Consider the following 26828-nt stretch of genomic DNA (forward strand, 5'->3'; position numbering starts at 1 on the left):
TGCTTTCTACCTGCAGGCAGGCTCCTTGTCAGGCTGCAGCAGCTCCTGTCTCAGCCACAGAGCAGAGGACGCGCAACTGGAGTGTGGGGAGGCAGATGGAGATGATTCAGCAAGAAACGGGGGGGGGGGGGAAGTGATGGGGGTGGGGCCTTGGGGGAAGAGGCGGAGCAGGGGATGGGCCTCGGGGTTCCAGTTACCAGAAATTAGAAATGTGGCAACCCTAGACTGAGCTGGAGAGCTCAGCCACTGAAGACCCACCTGGCAAGGTTAACAGCGGACAGGGGGCACCAGGAGCTGAGAGAGTGTAGGTTCACACCTGACTGACAGGAAGAGCTCACAAGAGGTGTGTCCCCGCCATCACAGGTGCACTTTCTGGTATGATTGGCAAGAAATGCATTATGTTATAATGTAAAGGTAGGCCTAATCTGAAATCCTAGATCCGAAACATCTCTGAACTTGTGGGACCTTCACATCCAATTTCTGTAGATTCAAACAATTTAAAGCCAGAAGGGGCCATTATGGTCCACTAGTCTGAGGAGAAGTGTGATAGCCCTTATTTGTAGCGTAGGCTACCCTCTATTTCTAGAATGGATCAAACCAGGGACATGATCCTGAGAAGTGCTGTTCATCTGCAGTCAACTGGAGTTATGGGTGCTTGGCACCCCTCAGCAGCAGGCCCCCAAACCCTACATCTGAAAACCTAATGCTTGGAGATGTTCAGATCTACATCTATATCCAAACCTAGGCCCTAGTCTCACAATATGATCCATCTAGGCAGCCCCATGCAGCACTTCAGTGGGACTCCACAGCAGCACTTCGATCTGCCTGCACAAATCAGATTGCAAGACCAGGGCTCACATTTCATCCCACCGATCGTTGTTCCGGAAATCTGATTTACAGCAATGTACACATTTCTGACTTGTTCTTTTAAAATATTTGAAGCCAAACTTTGAAAAATGTGGCATGTAGCTACAATGACACAAAATATATCTACCTGAATGTATTACTGGTGTATGTGTGGCTATGGTATGTGGGGAGAGTGGAAGGATATTAGCTGAGAGTTTTAAAATTTTGAGACCAGTCTGTGGCACGTCTGTGAAAATGCAATGTCTCTTCAAAAAATGGTTTTAGAGTAGCAGCCGTGTTAGTCTGTATCCGTAAAAGGAAAAGGAGTACTTGTGGCATCTTAGAGACTGAGAAAGCTTATGCTTAAATAAATTTGTTAATCTCTAAGGTGCCACAAGTACTCCTTTTCTTTCTTCAAAAAATGTGTTCCTGTAGCTAAAATTTCATTGGAAGTGTGTGCAATTCTTTTTTCTTCCCTGGGACAGAAATTTCAGTGTATCTTTTCATTGTGAATTTTCAGGCTTTGAGCTGGGGCTGAGTTTTGTCCAGGGGGATGTCCACTGATTCTCTCATTGGCTGAACCAATCCCATGTTTTCAGGAGTGTCAGCAGAAGCCATTTTGATGTATTTAGCTAGGCCTGTTTGGGAGAGGGAAGACCTATAAATGCTAGAAGCCAAAGAGGGGCTAAAAGCCAAAGAGAGCGTGCCATCTGTCAAAGGCAGCAGATGGGGATTGCAGGCTAGTTCACTCCTCCTAAAATGACAACAGGTGGTTGTTGTCTAGTGGAGGATTATTCTAGCACCTGTCTGGGGGATGGAGATTGTGACGATGGAGGGGTAGGTTAGGAGACTATATAGGTTTAGCTATTTGGGATATGCACCCAAATTTTTAGATGTCGATTGAAAGCAGACCTTAAACTGAGGTTATTCCATCACGAGCGCCATATGTATTTTTTCCAGCATTGAGGCCGCTTCAGTCTGCGATTTGATATGTAGTGTTAGTTTGATGCCAGACATTGCTATTTTTTGTATTAAAAGTCATGTTATTCCCCTTGTCTTAAAAGCAGAATAATAATTAAGGAGACAATGGATCATTATTTCAGTATGACAGTCACAATTTATGCACTGTAACAAGTAAAAAGTATCAATTTATGGGCAGGTATTTCACTAAAAGCATGGCTTGGACTACCCAACTAGCTTGAAGGAATTATTATTCTAACATTTATATTAATTGTTTTCCTTTAAAATAAATCACCCTATATGGTATGTGTTTCTTTTTCTTTATTGGTAATTTACAGGTTAACAGAACTGGTAGAATAATTCTCCAACAAATAACTGCATTAAAAAAGTGTTAGGTAATTTCTGGCTATCCTAAATTACAAGGTTTTTATTTTTCTTCCAAGACAGCTAGAGAAACAATCTGTAGAAGACTCTGTTGCTATAGTGCATTATAATTCCTCTGTGCATATAAATTTGGCATGAGATGCTCTCCAGAGCTTATGGAGTATTTTTTGGTATTAATTTTGAGAAATAAACTTTTGATGTATTTGTCATTGATGTATATCACATATTATATGGTGTCCTGTTGCATTGAGAAAGCTGACTTCAATCTGAGTAGCTTATTGGTAACACTTTGACTGCAATTGGCATGAAAGGATGGAATACAAGGTTTGTTTGTAGTGAAAAACCATAGGTGGATGCTTTCAGATTTGATAGTTACTAAAATAGCATAGGATCACTATGGTATGTACCATGCAATACAATTTCGATGAACTGTTTAGCACAGAGCTGCGTAATGCTAGTCTTCGGTTAAGATATCCTTGAGGACAACAAGGGAAGAATATTTTTTTCCGATCCACCAAGCTTAGCATTTAGAGAGAAGAAAGGAAAACTATAAAGTAAGATACGTGGTGTGTCAGTCCAGAGCATGGTAAATGAAAAGAAGTCTGAAAAGCTGAGAAGTAAAAAGGTTAAAATCTATGTTTCAGCAATAAGCTTTGCAGAAAGTGGTTGCTCTGATGTGGATTAAGCTGTACACTGACCTTTCAAAGAATAAGCATTTTTCTCAGCTGTCACTATATCACTGCACAAAGCAAGCACTATCATTAGGGAAAGTATCCAGGCTGGCAGACTTCGAAGAGATTGTGTCGATGAGTCATGACCCACCAATTCAGCAAGTAAAGTGAAGGTTAAAACATATATATTATAATAAATTGACCTAATAACTTCAATTATATTGCTCCCTCAAAAATTATTTGAAGGGAAGATGTGAGATTGCTCTGAGTTAATGTGTTCTTAAGTATTTTTAAGTAGAAGTGGGTCTGAACCACTCCCTGGATCTGAACGTACTCCCAGTGTGTGTGTGAGTCAAAGCCTGGATCTGGATTATGAATTTGGTAGCTGATCCTAACGTTATATTGGCCTGCACTAAAAACCCAGAAATGAGCTCCCTAGCAGATTGGGTGTGAGGAGTTGACATCTGGATCTGACATATAGATATAGATTGATGTAGCTTAGCTATTTTTGAGTCCATCATCATTATACCTTTTTTCTTTTTGCATTCTTACGTACAAAACATTGTCTAATGCTTTCTCTGCCAGATTCTCAAAGAGCTTCACTAAAATTATTAACTAATTAAATGTCATAGCATTTTGTGACCTGAAAAAGAAGCTCTGGGTAAGCTCAAAAGTTTGTCTCTCACCAACAGAAGTTGGTCCAATAAAAGATATCACCTTACCCATCATGTCTCTTTAATATCCTAGGACCGACATGCCTACAACAACAATGCATACAACCATGTAAGTCTTGTTGTTCCTAGTTTTTAGGGACAGAGGTCAAGGGCTACACCTTCGAGTTGCCATGAGCCCTGGGCAAGTGGTAGTGCTTAGTTGTATTGCCCCCAGGAGCAGATGAGGGACCTGCTTCCCTCTTGCTCCAGGGGAAAGTAATCTGTGCTGCCTGGCCTTTTGGTATCAGGCGAAGTTAAGGCTCCCCCACCTTACTTCTGCTTATCTATTGCCCGCCCAATTTCATGCAGTGGTTGAAGTTGAGGTTTTCTTGCTCACAGACCCGCAATGCTGGTAATTCACACAGCAGATTAAGAGGGCACTTAACACCCCATTATTCCCCTGTCCAGTGCATAAAACAGCTCATGATTGAGCCCTAACATCCTGATCCACACCCAAAGAAGTTAAGTAGGAGTCTTTCTATTTCCTTCAGTGGGTTTTGGATCAGGCTTTCAGATATATCTACATACACTGCAGCTGGGAGCAAGCCTCCCAACCCAGATGGACAGACTCACCCTAGCCGGGCTTGAAGTATTGCCTAAAAATAACAATATGGATGTTGTGGCTCTGGCTGGCGCTCAGGCTGTCCAGCCCACCCAACCCCATAAACTTGAGTGCCTGAGCCACAGTGTCCACACTGCTGTTTTTAGCGCACTAGCTCGAGCTCCGCAAGTGCAAGTCTGGCTGGCTGGCCTGGGAGGCTACGCTCTGAGTTGCAGTGTAGACATAAACTCAGTGATTTGGCCAAAGTCACTGGCAGCCTGTGATAAGGCTAGCAATAGAACGCAGATCATTTGCCCCCTACTCCTGTCCTTACTTATGCAGTGCCGCTTTTCTGCTATATAGGCTGCCCGCGAGGACCCCTGTAGTGAGAAGCCTGTCGGAATTGACAGTACAACCTGATTTCTGGAAGTTCAAGAATCCAGATGTGAAGATTTGCTCTGCATTTCCACTTGGCATCCAAAGTCTCAACCTTGGTCATTTAAAAATGAAACAACACATTAAAAAAATTCCCTGTGGCTTTTTTTTTAAGTTAAAAGTTATCCATCCTTTTCATTCAGTAGACGTGTATTGAATTTCTTAGAGTTCATCTGTCTTAAACTGAATTTTTAAATGAAATTGTGCAGGACTTTCCACTGAGACTAAAGGACTAGAGGTGGTTTCCAGACACTAGAGGACACTTGGGGAGTGTGGCCAGCACGTCCCACAGCACACGCTGCTTCCCGCAGCCCCCATTGGCCTGGAATGGTGAACTGCGGCCAGTGGGAGCTGCGATCGGCCGAACTTGCGGACTCTGCAGGTAAACAAACAGTCTCGGCCCACCAGCGGATTTCCCTGGCACGCTGCATGCCAAAGGTTGCTAATCCCTGTACTAGAGTGATGGAAAAACCCCTTCTGTTGCTGTAGTAAGGGTCGACTCTACAGACATTTCAAGAGGCAGGAGCGAGATTGATGAAAGAATTCTTCCATTGACCTAGCTGTGTTTACGGTGGGGTAAAGTTGACCAAACTAGGCTGTATAGGCATGACATTTTTCACAGCCCTGAGTGATGTAGCTAGGTCAACCTAAGGTTTAAGTGTAGACCATGCCTAGGAATAGGCCCTTAGGGCCTGATCTAACTCTCTCTGAAGTCAATGAGAGTCTGTCCATTGACTTTAATGGGAGTTGGATCAGGCTGTTCGGTAGCTAGGAAGCCAAAGGTACAAAGGCAGCCTCATTCTGTTGGCTAATTTAAACTGCTGGAACTATCCCCTAATTTAAGCATTAACAAGTGAAGTAAAATAACAGGTAAATGGATTCCATCTGAAAAGAATAAAAGAGGGGCTTCTGGAAATTCAGTCCACTCAAAGCCTCAGTGCATGTCCTCACTGCATACTTAACACTGCTGATTGGCACCCAGGATAATCTAGTTCAGATCTGAGCAGGCTCACTACAAACTAATATTTGAATGCATTCAACCAACTGCATCCACAATGGAGCTGCACTCCCTTGTCTGTGATGCTGAGGCTTCTGGGATGATATGCCTTGGTTCTTAGAGCTGCATTAAGCTGAGCTGCTCTATAAATTTTTCCCAGTGAACTGTGGGAGAGCTTCTCTGTCCTCCTGGGTACATGGGGTGGAATTGTGGGAAGGCAATGAAAGAACTATCAGCACTCAAGTGGTTTAGCCTGCGTTCACACTGCAAAGTGGGTTACTGGGCCAAGTGTAAGCAGCTCCCACACGTTTAGCCTTCAGCCCCAGACTGGCCAGCTAGCTTGGGTGTAAAGTTCCACCACATTTAGGTGTGAGGTTTTCGTGTGTGGATGAGAGTTGGATTAGGGGCCGCACTCAGGTAAAAGCTTGAGTTGAAGTGAAGACAAACCTTCAGACTGTCAGAGCAACAAACTGCATACAGCATTATCCTTTGCTTTCCATGATTACTCCAGCTCTTGTTCGACCGGAGAAAGCTGGTTAACTGTTACTGTTAATGTTCAGCCCTCCATCAACAGCCTCTGAAAACATGTCAGAAGTTTCCACTGGTACAGAAAATACAACACAAATAAGCACAAATCAGCTTCGCCTATCCAACCGTGTTCACAAAACCCAAGATTAGTCGAATCCCTTGTAAATCACTGCTAGCCAAACCACTTCAAGTATGTCACTCAGGTTATGCATGCTAGGAAGTGCACGCTGCTGAGAGGAATTTAACACTTGACTCAGTTACCCAGTTTCCTTATACAGTATGGGAACATTTATTGATTTGGGTGATATGATCAGCACTTTTTTCGTTGCGCATATTTGAAAACCACAATAGGAAAAAAAGGCAGTACAAATTTCAGCGCTTCAAAATGAGACCAAGGCAAACAAAACATGGAGGAGAAACTATATATATGTTTATGCTAGTCACTCTCCTTACAATGTGCAATCAAGTCGGTATTCAGTGGGATTGAAGGCCTGAGAGCACTTTGTTAAATCAAAAATTGGCATAAAGCTTTATCCATGTATTATTAAAGCACTGAGAGGAAGGGGAAAATGGCCTTCCTTATTAATTTATTTTGTTCATTTTAGTCACACTCTCCTGTGATCAAGGGCTCTTTCCACTGTGGACTGTTAGCAAACTATTTTCCGTCTCTAGTCACGTGGATATTTATCACTGAGCCTGGCCAAATATGGGGAAAAGTTTTACTGCAACATAAGTTGGTTGTACTCTTGATGATCTAGTGCCAAAATATCCTACCCCTTAATAGTCCATACTTTAGTATGATGTTGAGACCCGTAGCTTTATCTGCACACCTGCTTTCTATCTGAATCTGTGCAATTTTGGTGTGCCAAATAGTGAATCTGGGACTCTGTAGGCACGGAGCACAATCACAGCTACGCTAATCATTGCTCTCTTCAGCAAATGTGGGACTGCGCTGCAAATGCGCAGCCCCCCCTCCCAGCCCCCAAGTTGGAGTCCAATACTCTATCTGCCCATATATGGTGGTGCCTTCTCTGATATCCCTGCTTGAGGAGCAGGGACAGCCTGGCTGAGTGATAACTGTAGAGAAACAGTGGGGGCTGAGTAGCCCCCAGGACCAGAGCCCCCTGACAGCCCTCTATCACAGCTTATGTCATATCTCTCTCTTATTGTGCAACATGTTTAGACCATGAGTCATTTCCTATTTGTATATCCCTCCTTTGCAACTGACCACTGTAGCCAGTAGTTCAATGGCTTTGTCAATAGCACTTTTAGGCTATTTTTTTGTTCTCTCTGGCTAGGTTTCTCCCCCACCTCCACCTTTGGGACACAAAGGGCCTTTACGTATGTATTTATGTAGCACATAAATGTAAAGAATCAGAAGCATCACACAGAACAAAATCAATCACCACTTCTCTCTAGCAGATATGGTTCTTTGTGGACATTAAGTGCAATTGTCACATGGAGTTAGACGCGTGAAGTGAGGAGTCCTGTCCTTGTGGAACTGTGATTGGTGTTTTGTCACTGTGCTTGGATTTGGGAGTTTAAGTCTCAAAGCCTCCCCTGCTCCCCCTTCAGAGTTTCCACTGAGGTAGGGCAGCTTTAACTTTTGGTAGGGCTTAATGGGACATGTACTAAACAACAACAAAGGTTTTTAAGGGCTTGTGCTAAATAAGCATGTTCTCCGGACACAAGACACTGGTTACATTTGCTCCTCAAAGAACTAGTCTAGCTCAAGTGAGAGCGGCCACACTGTGAAACATTCGAACTACACAGATTGATTTGATTAGCACTTGATGAGGTGTGCTACCCTGAACTCTTGGTGCATCCCCATTATGTTCCTAGCTTAGGCATCAGCAGCATCAAGCTTCAACCCATACCCCTGATGGGCCAGATAGTTCAAGTTTAAAGCACCACTTAACTCAAGCTGGAGATTTTTGCAGTGAGATTAGAGGTGACGCTCAAGCTGTAACTCAAGCTAAAGACAGACCCTTGCTTTACGTTGAGAAGGATAATGGTAATATAGCTCTACTTTTGCTTATGCCTCTCAGGCCTGGGCTACACTACCAAGTTCAGTTGACATAAGTTGCCTTGCATCAACCAATCTATGCATGTGTCTGTACTCAAATTTGTCTTCGCAGATGTAAGCACCCTGTTACGACGATGCAGACAAGCACCTCCCCAAACAGCATTGTGCCATGATGGACATACTGTGGTTGATGCAGTGTGACTGTAGACTTTATGTGACCTATGTTGACCCTAACAGTCCTCCAGCAGCTGTCCCACAATGCTAGACACTGACCACTCTGATGATAATGGTGAACTCCACTGCCCAGGATCACAGAGACTGGAAGCCACTCGCTCCCCCCCTAAAAACACCCGGTGTTTTTTTGAAATGTCTTTCTCTGATTGCCCAACTTGGTGAACACAGTTAGTAGCTCTCCCTTGTTGTGGGCAGCTGCCCAACCAATCTTGCTGACTACATGATCTAGATGTGCTCCTGCCTGGAGTAGACAGGAGGTATTGGATCACCTGAGCCACTGGGGATAAGGGACTGTGCAAGCACGGCTACAGACCAGTTGCAGAAACATGGACATCTATGAAAGGATTGCACAGGTGATGCAGGTGAAGTGGTACAACAGGGATCAGCAGTGGTGCCACATGCAAGTGATGGAACTGTGGCAGGCATATCACAAGGCTAGGGAGGCCAACAGTCAATCCAGTACTGAGCCACCGACCTGCTGCTTTTACGACAAGCTGCATGCCAAACTTGGCGGATACCCAACTAGTGCCCCATGGATACTATGGGAGAGCCCGAGACACAGACCCCCTCCCGTGAACAATGAGGAGGGACACACAGCGGGGGAGGCCTGGCTATGCTGCAAACCAGGACGTATTGGAGACTCCTCCTCAGTTTAGCAAGTCTTGTCAGCCAAGCACAGATGAGCCCAATCCAGGAAAAAGGAAATTCAGGTAAGTGGATGCATGCATTTTCCAGTACAATGTTTAAATGTAAAGATGGTACCTAGACATGCATCCGATAAAGTGAGCTGTAGCTCACGAAAGCTTATGCTCAAATAAATTTGTTAGTCTCTAAGGTGCCACAAGTCCTCCTTTTCTTTTTGCGGATACAGACTAACACGGCTGCTACTCTGAAACCCAGCCCAAGTTACCAAAGACACGCGTCAACTTTTCATTGCATTACTCATATGCAAAGAGGTAGTGGTACAAGAAGCAAATCATAGGACTTGGGACAAGTCCTGTGTTAGTGACCCCACAATGTGAAAAGATTTGTTGTTTTCCCTGTTGTCTTTCCTTTATTTACTTTCTTACTTTAGGTGATTTTTTTCAGTGATTCTTTGAGGGATAAAAAATGTAGAGATAGGTTAGTGCATTCTAATCTTATGACCGTCCTCATAGTCTATCATTAGGCTTGGCAGAATTTGATTTTTTTAAAATAATTTCCACAGATAATATTGATTGTTTTTAATCTTTTTTTCAATTTTTATCAATTTAAATTTTCACAGTGGTGGGGAATTAATGGGGGTATTCAGACAATTTAATGACAGTAGATGTTGAGATTAAAAAAGTGAAAGGTCTATCACTGTTCAAACACATTGTCAGCATCATATATCAAAATAGAGAAAGTAAATAGCCTGAAATGAAACTTCAGCAAGTTCTCAAGCAGTATTTGTCTTTGCATGTATGTACATTTTGATTATTATTAAAGGAAATATTTTTTGTTGTTTTTTGTGCGTACAATGAAATAGATATCAGAAGGGTAGCTGTGTTAGTCTGGATCTGTAAAAGCGGCAAAGAGTCCTGTGGCACCTTATAGACTAACAGATGTATTGGAGCACAAGCTTTCATGGGTGAATACCCACTTCGTCAGATGCATGCGACGAAGTGGTTATTCACCCACAAAAGCTTGTGCTCCAGTACGTCTGTTAGTCTGTAAGGTGCCACAGGACTCTTTGCCACTTTTAATTAAATAGATGTTCGCTGACATTAACTTATAAAAATATAAACCTTTCAAGATTATCTATCATGAATAGTTATAGTTATGGCAGTCACTAAGAACACTTGCTCCATACTGATCCATGTCTTTGATGTTCACTATTTGTTTATTTGGCATCCTCTCACTGTCACGTCCAGCGTAAGATCCTTCCCTTAAAATTTCCATCAGTCTGATGTTATTGTCACGGTTTTGCATTCTCTGTGGTGTTGAGTCTAAAGATGGTCTAAGTTTGGACCTTATACAACACAGTCCTAGTGCTTCCTTTCTTCTATTCAAATCCAAAAAATGGGCTTCTTGAATGATTCTTATGGGCCATTTAGAAGAACAGTTGCCAGAAACTGTTGTCAATGTATTAACCTTAGATATTTACCAATCAAGGTGTCCCGTAGGTTTGATAGATTCTGGGTTTAAAATCTTTTATTTTCAGTTTCTAAATAATTGCCTATACTTATAGATTCACGGAGGATGAGATGCTTGTGGTTCTGCAGCCTGAATCTAGTTTTTACTGGACTGTCTGGTCTTCAGTCCCAGTAAACAAGGGCCTGGTCATCATATTAAGCCTGAGCATTGCTGGAGGTGTTCAGAATCTGTAACACTTCAGGGGAAAGCTGGTTTGCTTTTCACTAAGGTTAATAGCTTTGCAGAACTCAGAAAAGCATTCACAACTGTTCTTGACTGAATCATCATAACAGCAAGCAGATGCTTATATATAATCATACCTTTTGGGAACTGTCTCAGATCACTTGTCTGCCTCAAAGGATGTTTCTCGTCACTACTCATCTGAAAGACATAAAAATGACTCAGATGGCTTTCATTTCTACAAGAAACAGTGTACAATTCAGGATTCTTTTGTTGTTTACACATTTTAAGCAAGAGGCATGAAAATGGCACTTATTTATGTCAGGAGTGGTTTCTTTTGTGGAAATGAATAAAAACACCCTCCACTTTGTATTTATTTATTTATTTTGCTAAATCAAATGTCAGTTTGATTTGTCTCATGGGATACATTGAGCTGAAAGGAGAATGCATCTACAAATAATGCTTTTCAACAGAGTTTAAGCACCTTGATACACAGCATACTACTAGTCAATAGAGCCAAACAAAGAGAATAGAATGGAGCCTTAAGGTAAAATACTTCTTTAAATACTAGTGTACGTATGATTACTCCCGGCTGCCCAAGTTAAAAATAAAGTAGCTAATCAGTTTTTTAAAGTTGCACTTGCAATAATGACAGGTTTCAGAGTAGCAGCCATGTTAGTCTGTATTCGCAAAAAGTACTTGTGGCACCTTAGAGACTAACACATTTATTTGAGCATAAGCTTTCATGAGCTGTAGCTTATGCTCGAATAAACTTGCAATAATGTTGCCCATACTTCCTTTCAACCATCCAGGCAATTAAATAAAGTTAACTCATTTTCCTACCCTGCTTGTTTGCTGCACTTGTATCTAGAAAATGCTTAGGAGCAGATATTGACACAAACATTTTGCACAGAATATCAGACTGGTCCACTGGCTTTCTGGAATAGTTTGTGAAAAAGTTTCCCCATTTTTTCACTGTACAGTATGGGTACTTTTCACCATTAGTATCAAAGAAGTGACTCAGTGAGCTGGAATCAGAACCCAGGAATCCTGACTCACAGAGACTGATTCTCCATTGCTTGCCCTTCGGGTGGTCAGTTACACCAGTGTAAAGGGATTGTAAAATGGGTATATGATGCTTCCACATCAGAGAAGTAGTGCTTTATAGTCACTTAGCATTTGTTTTTCACAGATGTAATTGGATATACATGGTGCACAAAAATGGGAATTGGGCCCATAGTCCCCTGCTCAGCTGGCTAGACCACATTCCCTTCCAGACATTTAAATATTGGACTGCTGTAAAAAGCAATTACAAAAGTTAGTAATAATCAGCAATCAAATGGAAAGGCGGGGCTGCTCTGACCATGACTAAGGATCATTTTTATTGCCCATCACTTTTAAAATTTACTCCATCTTTCATTTTGTTGCATTGCCTTGAAGTGAGAAGTCTTATAGGTGGAACAGGCTGACGGGCTTTGCTTCCAAGTCCGATGCATCAGGAAAGGTGATGTAGTCTTCTTCAAGAGTATTCCTTGGACTTACTGCCCTCTTCCTGACCATGACTCCATTTCAAAGAGCACATTGGAATCGATGGGAAGACTCCGACTGTCTTCAGTGAGCTTTGGATCAGCGCCTCAATTTCCCAATGTGTAAAATGGATACAGTACTCACATACCTGCTTCACAGCGGTGTCACAATAGATGACTTTACTCATGGAAGTTTGTAAATACAGCTGAGCGCTTCAGATCAGGCACAAATTAGTATTCTATTAAGTGGATACTAGAAATCTGGTAATTCAACAGTTGTAACAATTCCATCCTTTCCCAGATACACACAGAGGGAAAAGGTTAATTTCATGCATTGAAAAGAGTAAGCTTCATTAATAACGACTCTTCTCAGTGGAAGTAATTACTTTTGGAAGGGGAGATATTCTTAAACTCTGCCACAGGTTAACTTCCTTGGGCCTTGTCTGTAGTGGCAAAAATGGGACATGGGGTTCACTACTGGGGCAACTGCAGAATAGTCATGTTCAAACATTATTGCCACAGTGTTGTCTAACCCCTGTAAGGGTAGATAAGACAGTGGTAAAAAAGCAGTAACTCTGTCTACGTTAGGCTTCCACCATTGCTAGTGATTTATGGGTTCCATTCCTGCCAGTGTCGATGCAGTGCAGAGGCTAAAACACCACACTTGCAAATATTTACGTATGTGCTGAATTATCTTCACCCGTATGTGCAGCCTCGAAGTCTGTATCGATTGTGATCTAAATGACTTTCCCAACTAGGGTGACCAGACAGCAAGTGTGAAAAATTGGGATGGGACCGGGGGTACTAGGCTTCTATATAAGAAAAAGTCTCAAATATCGGGACTGTCCCTATAAAATCGGGACATCTGGTCACCCTAGTCCCAACATCACAAAGCAACTCGGTAAGAGAGCTGGGATTAAAACTCAGGTTTCCGGACTCCCAATCCTTTGCCCTACCCACTGGACTCAACATCCTCCCTTAAATTTTAATGTCTGGTTTAAGGTAGAAGGCTTAGCCACAGCACAAAATGAATGCAGGAGACTTAATTTTCACAGGAGTTGAACCTAGACTTAGGCATTCACTGCCAGGTGAGATAAATATGACCACTAACTGCAGCACATTCAAAACTAATGCCCCTATTCAGCAAAGCACAGAAGAAGTGGTGCTTAAAGTTAAGTATGTATTTAAGTGCTTTGCTAAATCGGGATGGGCTGCTGAATTACTGTCCAAATGCAAAATGGATTGATCCAAGATAGCTTTTCCTCAATAAGTTCATCACCTACACACACAGGTCCCCTCCATCCCCAAACTATACATTAAACAAGCTTTATGGAAAATAAGTCTCATAGGCTCATAAAAATTAAGGTCAGAAGGGACCATTATGTCTCGTCAAACAACTCTGATTTTGTTCTTGAGTTTGGTTGATAAAGATAATGATGTAAATGTAATATACTTGGACTTTTGTAAGACATTTGAGTTAGTACCACATGACATCCTTATTAAATAATTAGCGCTATGCAGTAACAACAAAGCACATGGTAAGTGCAGTAAGAACTGGCTGACTGACATTAAAAAACGTAGTTGTCAATGGGGAATCATCACAGCATGGGGGTATCTCTAGTGAGGTGCCATAGGTATCAGTTTCTAGACTGATGCTATTCAACATTTTTATCAATGATCTGGTAGTAAACAAAAAACCCTACTGACAAAATTTGGGGATGACACAAATGTTGGGGGAGCGGTGGATAATGATGACTACAGTACAGTCATACAGAACAACCTGGATCACTTGGTAAGCTGGGCCCATTCAAATAAAGTGTGTTTTAATACAGCTTAATGGAAGGTCCTATATCTAGGAACAAAGAATGCAGGCCATACCTAAAGATTGGGGGACTATATCCTGGAAAGCAAAGATTCATAGATCTTAAGGCCAGAAGGTACCATTAGATCATCTTGTCTGACCACCTGTATTATCCAGGCCCTAGAATTTAACCCAGTTGTCCCTCCGCTGAGCCCAATAACTTGTGTTTGACTAAAGTATACCTTCCAGAAAGACATCCAGTCTTGATTTGAAGGCATCAAAAGATGGAGAATCTACCACTGTGGACAGACAACTCAGCCTGGGCTCTCCCCGTGTGATGCTGTGGCCAAAAAGGGCTAGTGAAATCCTTGGATGTATAAACAGGGGAATAGTGAATAGGAGTAGGCAAGTGTTTTAACGTCTAAATACCATATTTGTGAGATCGATACTGGAATACTGTGTCCATTTCTGGTATACACATTTTTTAAAAATGTTGAAAAGTTTGAAAGGATACAGAGAAGAGCCACAAAATGATTCAAGGGTTGGGGACAGTGCCTTGCAGTGAGAAAGTTAAAGAGCTCCATCTGCTTAGTTTATCAAAAAGAAGATCAAGAGGTGATTTGATTACAGTATATAAGTACCTTAATGGGGAGAAAATACGGGTGCTAAAGAGTTCTTTAATCTGGTGGAGAAAGGCATAATAAGAATCAATGGCTGGAAGTTAAAGTAAGCAACATTCAAATTGGAAATAAGGACATATTGCCAACAGTAAGAATGATTAACCACTGGAACAAACTGCTGAGGAAAGTTCTGGATTCTCCATCTTTTGATATCTTCACATCAAGACTGAATGCTTCTTTGAAAGATATGCTTTAATCAAACACAAGTTATTGGACTCAATACAGGAGTAACTAGATGAAATTCTATGGCCAGGAGGGCAGCTTAGATGATCTAGTGATCCCCTCTGGCGTTAAACTCTGTGAATCTATTTCTCCTATAGGCTGTGAAAGAAGAAAGAGAGAAAGATTATTATTATTATTTTATTATTATTTTCTGTTTTTAAATTCTTGGGAGGCACTAGGACTGTGATAATGGGGACCACATATGTATGCAGATAGATAGCAGAGAAATGTACTCCCTACCTTAAAAAGAAATAATCTTAAACATGAAATATAATAAAAGGAACATCAAAAATAACACCAATTATTTTTTCCTTTAATTATCACAGTTGTTACAGCTGTCAAGTGAATTATAACCTCTTAAACATGCCAATTTTGAAAGTACTTTAGATTACAAGCAGAAGATGACAAGGGAATAAGAGTAATTGGAATTAAATTTATACAGTGGTGAATTCTCAGTTTAATGTTGTCTAAATGGATTCTAATATATTGAAACTGCCAGAAACTTACACAGGATCATGGATAAACATAGTAGAAATGTGCTGTATAATGTAAGTAGTGCTGCACCAAACTTTTGTAACAAGAGTCTGACCCAATTTATAGTCCAAATCAGGCATCGGTTCACACTGAATTCCATGATGGTTCATGAACCTTTTGGTGAACATGGCCTGAAAGTCAAGCTGAAAGGGAGCATAATAGTGTGGCGGGATGTAAGTGTTTTGGAGGTTTTGGTTTTGTTCTGCAGTGACATTAATTCTTTAGTTTTCATAAGGTGAAAAACCTCACATGAGATTGGGAGAGAAGGGTCATACGTCAACTCTCTGAAGGGATACTGGCCCAGCCTGTTGCACTGTTATTAGTTTATATATATCATAGTAGTGCCAGTCAAGGTCAGTGCCCCATTGTGCTGAGTACCTACACATATACATAGGAAGAGGCAGTCCCCACTTGAAGATCGTGCTGTCTAAATAGACAAGACAGGCAATGGGGATATAGAGGCAGAGAGATCATAGAATCATAGAATATCAGGGTTGGAAGGGACCCCAGAAGGTCATCTAGTCCAACCCCCTGCTCGAAGCAGGACCAATTCCCAGTTAAATCATCCCAGCCAGGGCTTTGTCAAGCCTGACCTTAAAAACCTCTAAGGAAGGAGATTCTACCAACTCCCTAGGTAACGCATTCCAGTGTTTCACCACCTTCATAGTGAAAAAGTTTTTCCTAATATCCAATCTAAACCTCCCCCACTGCAACTTGAGACCATTACTCCTCGTTCTGTCATCTGCTACCATTGAGAACAGTCTAGAGCCATCCTCTTTGGAACCCCCTTTCAGGTAGTTGAAAGCAGCTATCAAATCCCTCCTCATTCTTCTCTTCTGCAGACTAAACAATCCCAGCTCCCTCAGCCTCTCCTCATAAGTCATGTGTTCTAGACCCCTAATCATTTTTGTTGACCTTCGCTGGACTCTCTCCAATTTATCCACATCCTTCTTGTAGTGTGGGGCCCAAAACTGGACACAGTACTCCAGATGAGGCCTCACCAATGTCGAATAGAGGGGAACGATCACGTCCCTCGATCTGCTCGCTATGCCCCTACTTATACATCCCAAAATGCCATTGGCCTTCTTGGCAACAAGGGCACACTGCTGACTCATATCCAGCTTCTCATCCACTGTCACCCCTAGGTCCTTTTCCGCAGAACTGCTGTCTAGCCATTCGGCCCCTAGTCTGTAGCGGTACATTGCATTCTTCCATCCTAAGTGCAGGACCCTGCGCTTATCCTTGTTGAACCTCATCAGATTTCTTTTGGCCCAATCCTCCAATTTGTCTACGTCCTTCTGTATCCTATCCCTCCCCTCCAGCATATCTACCACTCCTCCCAGTTTAGTATCATCCGCAAATTTGCTGAGAGTGCAATCTACACCATCCTCCAGATCATTTATGAAGATATTGAACAAAACTGGCCCCAGGACCAACCCCTGGGGCACTCCACTTGACACCGGCTGCCAACTAGACATGGAGCCATTGATCACTACCCGTTGAGCCCGACAATCTAGCCAGCTTTCTACCCACCTTATAGTGCATTCATCCAGTCCATACTTCCTTAACTTGCTGACAAGAATACTGTGGGAGACCGTGTCAAAAGCTTTGCTAAAGTCAAGAAACAATACATCCACTGCTTTCCCTTCATCCACAGAACCAGTAATCTCATCATAAAAGGCGATTAGATTAGTCAGGCATGACCTTCCCTTGGTGAATCCATGCTGGCTGTTCCTGATCACTTTCCTCTCATGCAAGTGCTTCAGGATTGATTCTTTGAGGACCTGCTCCATGATTTTTCCAGGGACTGAGGTGAGGCTGACTGGTGATAAAGTGACTTGCCCAAGGACACATAACAGGTCAGTGGCAGAGGAATAGAATCCAGGCTCCTAGGCCAGAGCCCTCTCTGCTAGACCATACTGCTTCATTGCATTGACACATAACAAGAGTTTTTCATCAATTCAGAGGTTCCCTCCTCTTCTTCCTTTTCCAGGTGGCAGCAGCAGGCTCCCTTCACTCTCTCCTTTTCTACTGCCCAGAGACACACGCCGACCCATCTTAAAGCATATCAAGATATAGCAAGTACAGAGCCATGCTCCAAATGTATGTTATTGGTATAGGTTACTCCGATGCAGTTGAGCAATGAATAGAATTCAGTGGTTTTTGCGCTTGTAGTCCTTTCTGTTGAGCACTAAAGCAGACTTTCCCTTTTGGGACACAAGAAGATCTGAGATTAAGTCCTGGCCTTACTGAAATCAATGGCAAAACTTGCATTGGCGTCAATGGGGGTAGTATATCACTGCTGGAGTGTGCATTCCATTAATCGAGACACAAGATGGCATCACAGTAGTGGATGGGAAAGTGCAATTTTTGTGAGCTCAGAACTGGCAACACCAGGAGAGCCATGAGCAGACTGCATGTTCTGTGTGGGACATTGACTTTTAATAGGAGGGTTCGGTTGTGCATATTTCTATGCAGGTGTGCAAATTTGCAAAGAACCTGGCACTCCTTCTTTGTCCCTTAATGTAGGAGTCATTATTGTTGTTGTTGTTGTTATTTGTATTACTGTAGTGTCTAGGAGCCCTACTCATGGGCCAGGACCCTTTTGTGCAAACACAGAACCAAAAGAATGATGCTGCCCCCAGGATCTTACAATCTAGGTAAAAGACAAGAAACAGCCAGTGGATGCAGCTAGATAGGGGAGTTCAAGGAAACAATGAGATGGTATTGGGCAGCACGATAGGCTGTGGTCTCAGCACACCAGTGGCTTATCCATTGTCAAGTTTTTTGTAGGCATCATTGCAAAGCAGAGCTTTGAGGCGGGATTAGAAGGTGGATAATGAGGTAGCTTTTTGGATGTTCATGGGATGGTCCTCCTAAGAAAGTGGGGGCAGCATGGGAGAAAGCATAATGGATGTTTTTGATGATTTTGTCCACAGTGATCCAAAAAGCAGATAGAGGGAAAGACTTTGCATGGGGCAGAGGAAGGTTAGGAGCTCTGTTTTAGTAATAATTTAGCTTGAGATAATGGCTAGACATCCAAAAGGATATGACAGAGAGACAGGCTGAGATTTTAGTTTTACCAGCAGGAGCCAGGTCTGGAATAGAGAGGTAGGTCTCTGAGTTGTCAGCAGTGATGCCAGTTGAATTTGTGTTTGCAGATGAGATTACCCAGAGGTAAGGTGTAGAGGGAGAAGAGAAGGGGACCAAGGACAGAGCCCTGTGGAACACCCACAGAAAGACAATTGCACTTCTGACTCTTATCTTTAGCACAAGAACAAACTCCATGTTAGCAAAAAGAGTGGCACTCACCTCTCCATAGTTATGGAGAAGGGGGATAGGACTATGGCATCACCTCTCCCCTCAACCAGCCAACAAGCTGACTTCACAAGGGAGACTGTGTACCCCTGTACTGCCTCCTACTATGTGTTTTGTGGTAAAGACACAACTAAGCCAGAGAATTCAACCAGTACTTTGTACAGTAGGGCTCAGATCCTGGGCAATATCTGAATTTTTCTGTCTGTAACTTTAAGCCACCTGTATACCCCACAAATCATGATCCTGGGGATAGTCTGGAGTCATAAAATAGAACAACCTCATGGCTGATCTTCTGCCTAGATTTCAATAGCCCAGAAAATCATTGCAACAGCTGCGGCTGGCCAGGGCATAGAGACCTTGGGGCCATGTCCCTTTTACTTGGCAAAAGGCCAGGAATGAGTGTGATGTAGGAGTCTACAGTGGTTCTGTGCAACCTAGGGATTCCCCTACATGGAGGAATCTTCAAATGGTTGGCTTAAAATGGTAATGGAGCAGAGCACAGCATGTCAGGGGTCTGGCCCTGGGTGGTGACAGAAACTGCCTCTGAGCAGTGTTACCTTGAAAAATATTCAACTGCTGCTAAAACATGGATTCCCTCAGATGCTAATGAAAGGGAACCTCCTTCCATATGCCCTGGTTTGAGAACTACCATTAGGCACATACTGGGCCAGGCACTACCCCAGGTCATGGCCACAAATTTTCCCAGCCAAAACCCCTGTCCTGGTGTCTTCTATACAAGATGCTGGCAGGGAGGTTGACTCAAGTTACTATCATATATATTATTTAAAAACATAGCTTGAGACCTACCCAGGGGCCAAAGTTGCCTGTCTATCTAGTAGTGCATAGGCAGGAGTAATGTCCATGATTAATATTTCATACTTAGCTAAAGTATTAATAGTCTAATAACAACTGCATCACTTTGCATTCATAGTTCTCACCAGATTTTTATTTCTAATTTATGGTCAGTAAGATTTCAGAATGGAGAGAAAGCGCTAACTTCAGATTATATGATTTCTGGATGGCTGCCAAATGTCAGAGTAAACCTGACAATGCCATCTAAAGGCCCAGGACACAGTATGCTCAGAGGAATAATGAAAAGATGATTTTATGGAATTATATTATGACACTGTGTGAATCAATTTTAATTAAGGAACATTGTCTTCGTCAGCTGTGATTAATCTGGAAATATTTGAAGCTCCCAGGCTTGAAGGATATACATATTTTTAAATGGACTAGAGATGTGATGCCTCTTTTACAGAGCATGAGTTTGGGCATCTAATGCAGAGCACCTAAATCCTTGTAAATTGTTATTGAATGCTTTTGTTACCATTGTTTCATTCACAGCTCTGAACAAAGGAAAGAACAGGAGACTGATCCCACTGGCCATAGCTAGAATCAGGCCTGTAAAGTCATGTAGCATATGGTACCCTGCTAGCAGTTGATTCCTTTTTTTTTTTTTAAAAAAGAACATTTTTTTACTTTCTAAGCCTGTTTAAAGTTCTCAGTGGGCAGGATAAATATTAATCAGAAGTTTGAATTAATGGCAATGATTTTATATTTATATAGGACCTTTCATTCTGAAGGCTCAAAGCACTTTACATAGGTGTGTACAAAGAATACCAAGGGATTATTTTAATCCACCAATGAAATGCATCTGCTTTTGGGGTAAAATGCAGCAAATAATTTAACAGCACACAACAACAGTACATGAGAGTTTTAAACAGCAGGGGAGGAATAGCTTTTCTTATTGAAAGAGGGGTAGGTAGGCAGAATGGAATTAGCCAGTTGGAATTTGGCTGGTACATTGTGCTCAACATTCCTTACCCTTGTTGAGAATGCAATGGAATCTTTGGAGTCTATGCTACAGAGTTGGGTACTGTAGAAATAGCTCAGATTCGTTAAATCAGGGTTTTGTTTTCAATCTCATTTGAAAGACATCATCTCCAGCTGCATAGCAGCACTGTCTTAACACCAGGAAGAGATTGGTTCACTGGCAACTCAGAAGGAAAAAGATCACGTGTTCATTCACGCCCTACTGCTCTATGGCTAGCTCTGCCAGGCATCTAATGTCATCCTAAAGAATAGAGAGGGTTAGTCCTCATGCTATCGTGAATGAGCCCTGCCTTTCTGTAAAACGGAGACCCAGCCAATAAGATGGCCCGCTTGTGTTGTTGTTTGGATTGCAGTGCTTTTCTGCGTCTACTTTGGGATCAGGAAGTCATTGGGGGGGGGATGTGTTTTAGGATATATTTTTAGCCGATTGAAAGCTAATGAGACAGGAAAAGCTCAGTTCTTCTTTATGAAATGTACAGTTTGTATTGTTTCAGTACTTACAATTCTGCCTAAGCTCTACATCAGATGTTCACTATTTTTTACTCTACTACAGTGTATCCGTTTTCTGCCCCGCTTTGCATTCTGTCCAAATGATGACAAATCCAGCTCAGATTTCCTTTTATTATTATTATTATTTATTATGAAATGTTGAAATAAAGAGACATGAAAACGGTCCAGAAGGCTGATGTATTAAGTTAGTCTAGAAAAGTACAGTGCCTATAAAGTAATAGATAAATTAGTTTAAAAATGGTAAGCCCCTGTTATACTAATAATTTGACAGAAAGTGTCCCTCATTCTAGATGGATGATGATGGCTGGCTTTTCTGAGATCAAAGGCTCGTTCCTGGGTTCGGATTGCTCCTAACGTGCTGCATGATCGTGCCACTGTAGGGCTCCTATAAGTGACACACCTATTAATGGAAAAGCCTTTTATTAAGCTTTTGCAATCTCTAATGTTAATTACTGCAGTTAATTAATGAAACTGCAAGTAGAGTTCAACTGAGGGTTTTCTAAACTGTTAATGGGGCTTCATTAATAATGTGAACGACTGTCTACTGGGAATTAACTGGCAACCATGAGAATTATTACATGTAGGACCTCAGTTTGAACTTGTATGACTCCTGCTCAAATAAATCACTCATGTCACCCAGACGCTAAGGGTCAGTTTCTATGCTGTACCACAGCTCTGGGCAGAGGCAGCTTTAAAGCCACTTCACTAGCTTGAGCAGTTGTAACTCTGAATACACTGCAGGAGCAGATCTTTTTCAGGGTAGACCCTTCTTTAAGGCCAGAACAGTGGCTTAACAACAAACCTCAAGTGCAAATACAAAATCACTCACCGCTTTTTCGTAATTAGACTGGGTAGATATTCAGCCTCAAAAATACGACACAGCACAGCAGGTCTCATCCCTGTAACTGGTACATCTTCAAGTGATATCCCGACCTGTAACTTTAATTGCGCACATTAAAAGAACTGTAATTGTTTCAGAACAGAGCAACATAGGCACTTAGGTTCTGATCCTGCAAACACCTACACACATACTTGACTTTAAGCATGTGGGTAGTCTCATTGACTCATTTCTACTGTTCATGTGAGTAGGGTTAAGCAGGTGCACACACATTTGCAGGTTTGGGGCCTCAGCTAAACAACACAGGCTGCTGAGAGCACATCACTTGAATGTTTTGCTCTCTTTGCTGGCTTCCCTTTGAACACTGGATCAAATTCAAGGTCTTGATCCTCATTTTCAAAATCCTCCATGGGAATGGCTCAAGTTACCTAAGGAACTTATCACTCCTTGTGAGCAAGACCTCTTATGACAGCTAGTGCACCGTAACATGGAAATGTCAACCTCAAGAAGTGAGACCTGTTTGTGCAAGAGACAGCTTTCTGGGCAACTTTCAGAAGAGATCAGAATGACCAGGAACCTCCATGTATCTTCAGAATGAAATGTAATACAGTCTGTCTCCCCTCAGTGACCCCATCAAAATCACATTTCCCCTCCCCACAAAACCCCATCCCAAATAATAATAATAAAAAGTAATGAAGCTAACATAATCTTTGTAAGCCATCAGTTTCTTCACTTTACCTATATGTTACTTCCCTGCTCCCCTCCCATTTGTCTGGTCTACTTACATTGTAGGTATTTTGGGATTGGAGAGGTCTATTAATTTGTTTCTACAGTTCCTAAGTAAGTTCCTAGCTTACTGCAGAAGGGCCTCTGTTTACATAGATTATAAACTCTCTGGAGCAGGAAACTTCTTTATGTTATGTGTTTGTACAGTGAGGTCCTGGCCTCTTAGGAGAAGGGCTCCTAGATAGTACTTCAATGGAAATTAATATTAATAGGTATTATTTTATATATTTTAAGGCCAAAGGAACTATTATGTTCATCTTGCCCAACATCCGGCATAACACAGGCATATACGCCAAGTAATTTCTGCATAAAAATGAATAATGTTCTTGTTTGAGTTCTAGGCACTCCCATAACACAAATAAGAATTAACAATAATCATGATATTATATGTTTTAAAACTTGCTAGAGAATGGGTGAAGGAAGAGGATCTACAAATATCTTCTTATGTTCACTTTGATGGGCACAGTGTTAGTAGACAGAAAGACCAGTAAATTGGTGGAATGTTGGTCAAGTGCTGACCAGTTTGCACTGGTCTGTCGCAAAAAAATAAGGCCTTTCAGAGGAAGGACTTCTTGAAGTGATGAAATAACATGAGTGTTTTGGGCACAGGCAAGTTGTGTAATTGGGGAAGCACTTTCGGGTAAATTGGTAGGTCAAGTTAACCCTAGTTCTTTACGATTTTGAACCTCTTGAAACAGTATCCCTACAAAAGCTGTTGAAAAATGGGAAATTGGGAGAAAAAGTCAGAATATTAGAATTTTCAGCAATATTCAGCAATATTTCCTTTCAACCTTATCATTTCTATATTATATTACAGTCAAAATACTAAAGTCAAAACAAAACCTTTTGATGATTTCCCTTCAAAAATTTCAGCGCAATTGATACTCTCTCACAAAAAGCTTCAATTTCTTGAATCTGTATTTTCTGATGGAAAACTGTTTGGTCGGAAAATTTTCAATGAGTTCTAATATCTACAATTCACTCTTCATTCAGCAGCGTACTGTGTAATCATGCAAGCATGTTCACCTGAGGCATTTAGGTGTTCAGAAACTGCAGAGACAGAGTGATACAAATGCTTACAAAGAGATTCAGATAGGTTGGACAAAATACTAGCTAATATAATATTGGGATCAACCCTGCATTGCTACTGGTATGGACAAGATGACTGAATAGGTCTTTTCAGCCTTTGGCTACTAGGAACAAATTATCACCACTTTGTATCTAGCAAATGAGAAATCGGAACTTGGGATTTTTTTCCCCACAACAAACCTGTGCTATGTTATTTGTAACTTTCTGGGTAATTGTGATTCGCAGCACTCACAGCCCCCAGACTCTTCCAGTTGTGCAGTGCGGTAACAACTTGCTGCTCTCAGTTATGATTCTTTTCAGAGAAATTCAATCAAGTGAGCATCTGAAGGATTATGGACTAAATCATGCTCAATCATAAGTGTACAGGACAGAATTGAGAAGGATTTAGCCCTATAAATGAGCGAAGAAAAAAGAAGCTGTGATAAAAGTCATGTGTATTCCAGCAGGTAGCTTTATGAATTAAGGACTCGTTTAAAGGTTTGGGAAGTGCATTCCTTTCTCTCTTCTTTTCTTTCAAAAGGAGAACTTAATTGCTAGGCATCTTTTGCTAAACTTTCAAGAGATGAGGTAATAAATGTGACTTGGGTTCCCACTGTGGGGTGTAGCTTGGCTCTGGCTTTTACTGAGATAGCAAGATGGGCTAATATTCGAACATTACCCTGGGCAGCATTATTATGTCAATAGTGTTCCTAGCCTTTGGCTCATTTTCTCTCTGGATAATTTAAATCAGCACTATTAACAGATGCCTAATCCATGTATAACCGGAAGAGTCTATTCAGAGTAGATGCTAACCTCATGAAATACTACCACTGTGCTGATATGACAAATGGACCACTTCCTTCTGATTTCTGCTGTGTTAAATTGCATAAACTGTCAAATTGCAAAGTAGGGTACCTACAGCTAAGGACGCAGAGATTTCCCAGATGCTGTGATGGGAAATAGGACAGCCATGCCATCTTTGTTGACTCGAACATACAAATAAATGGATTACCATCCTGCTAATGAATCTGACCAGAAATAAGACCGAAATAAACTAAATGAGGACTAAAGTAGAATAAAGAGTAATATGCCTCGGTTAGACTGAACTGACAGACACCAGGGCTTAATATTGTCTTGAATCATTCAGGTGATACAGGATATTTCAACGATTATATGATGCACTAAGAACTTCACTGAGGCATTTTCCTTTCTGCCTGTTTATTTATCAATATTATTGTTATTATATATCATTAGAAGGATGGCTTTGTGGTTAACACATTGGAATGGGGCTTAGATTTCCTGTATGACTTCAGAAAAGTCACATCATCTCTCTGTGTCCTACTCCCAGATGGATAACGTGGGGACAGTTCCCTTTCTTCCAGGTGTCATGAGAATTACTTCATTATTGTTTCTGAGGTACTCAAATAATATGGTGGTGGAGACTATAAACTCACCAAGAGAGACAGAGAGATGTGGGCCTAACAGAAATCAAGGAAGATAATTTTGGGTTGGTGTGGAGTGAGATGGAAAACAGGGAGTCCAGAAAAGAGAAGGGCTTGGTGAGTATGGTGGAAGATGACCACAGCAGGAACAAATATTTTAGCTGAAGTATCAGCATGAAAGGGATTGATTTTTTAAAAGATCCTGTAGAGAAATAAATAGCAGGATTTGGCTAATGTGCTACTCTGGATCAAGTACCAGTGCTTTCTAAAACCACCATGAAATCTAGAATTTATGGTTATCTGCGGGGGAAAGCTACTCACGGAATAAGGTGCTGTGAAGTGTGAATAACGGAAGCTGAACTTGGTCCTGAGTTAGTAGTCAAGCCCATTTTTTGCTTTAGTAACTTAGCTCACAAATTTCAATTGAGGTCACTTACTTAGGAGTCTAAAAATGCAGCTTTTAGTGCCTAATTTTAATCTCTCATGTTTGAAAATGTTGGTCTAAAGTTGTTATATATTCTGAGTTTTAATATAGCAAGGCTGTATTTTTATTGTAGATAGTGTGTATTAGTCTGAATTCTTCCATATGTATTTGGGAACGGGGGAAGGCTGTACTGAGAGGAAATAGGAATAAGAACATAGTCAACGACCTAATTCTAACTTAGAGAGATAAGATGGGTGAGATGATATCTTTTATTGGACCAACTTCTGTTGGTGAGAGAGACAAGCTTTCGAGCTTCCATGGAGCTCTTCTTCAGGTCACCTGTCCAGGACTGGCTCTAGGCACCAGTAAAGCAAGCACGTGCTTGGGGCACAGTTCCAGGGGCGGCATTCTGGACACCCTTTTTTTTTTTTTTTTTGCTTGGGCAGTTGTGTTTGGGGTGGCAAAACACCAGCCAGCCCTGCACCTGTCTTTCTAATATCCGGGGACCAACCCAGTTACAACACTGCACATAATCCTAACTTAATAGCCAACCTGCCTCTTCTGATAAAATCTAACTGGGGCTGAATTTCCCATGCACTGGTTATGCTGACTATCTTTTAACACCAGAGCCAAGCATACTATGGCTTTGTAAACAGGTAAAACAGGTTCAAAGAGCAGGCATAGAGTACAGTATATTATGTAATGCCCAGCAGGTGTTCAGTACTCAAAGGGACAAGCTACAAATCAATTATCTCCAAATACCATGGCCAAAAACTCCTCCTCTTCTCACTTACCAGCAACAGATCCATTTAAATAACAACACCCAAAGCACAAAAGCAAAATAAAGCCTAGTGAAAGTCTATTTCAATGAGGATTGTGCATCATCAAAATTTTTTCCTACTGTACTTCTTCAATAAATTCTTTTTCCCTGATGTAGAGATCAAGAATTAATCATCCTGTTATATAAAATGCATACTCCATGGGGAGGAGGCATAAAGCATGCACGAGATGGATGGATTTTTCTAGGGTAAGGTCACCCTGAGGGGGTGAGTGAATAGGGAAAAGAGCTCACTGAGTGATTACTGTTTCCAGAACCACTGGAGAATTTCAGGCTTGATGCAATCCTAGAGCCTGTGATTTTCAATTAACTCCTTGCTTCTGTGGATTTGTAATTATT

At 41.6% G+C, this 26828-nt stretch overlaps 1 protein-coding gene across 3 annotated transcripts in view; it reads left to right on the top strand.

Annotated features, from left to right (window-relative positions):
• Nucleotides 1–26828, top strand: part of LOC311520174 (uncharacterized protein) — a 149624-nt gene that overhangs the window by 23377 nt on the left and 99419 nt on the right. The window contains exons 2-3 of one of the 3 annotated variants that reach the window (XM_084627463.1): nt 4760–4932; nt 8214–9045. The exons of 1 other annotated variant lie outside the window; for it this stretch is intronic. In XM_084627463.1, coding sequence (XP_084483589.1) covers nt 8949–9045 — 97 coding nt within the window. In that variant the 5' untranslated portion in view covers nt 4760–4932; nt 8214–8948. The remainder of the gene's footprint in view (nt 1–4759; nt 4933–8213; nt 9046–26828) is intronic. One more of the 3 variants, XM_084627464.1, reaches the window with a different exon arrangement.

This window comes from Lepidochelys olivacea (assembly GCF_965140295.1).
Source record: "Lepidochelys olivacea isolate rLepOli2 genome assembly, chromosome: 4".
Lineage (NCBI taxonomy): Eukaryota > Metazoa > Chordata > Testudines > Cheloniidae > Lepidochelys > Lepidochelys olivacea.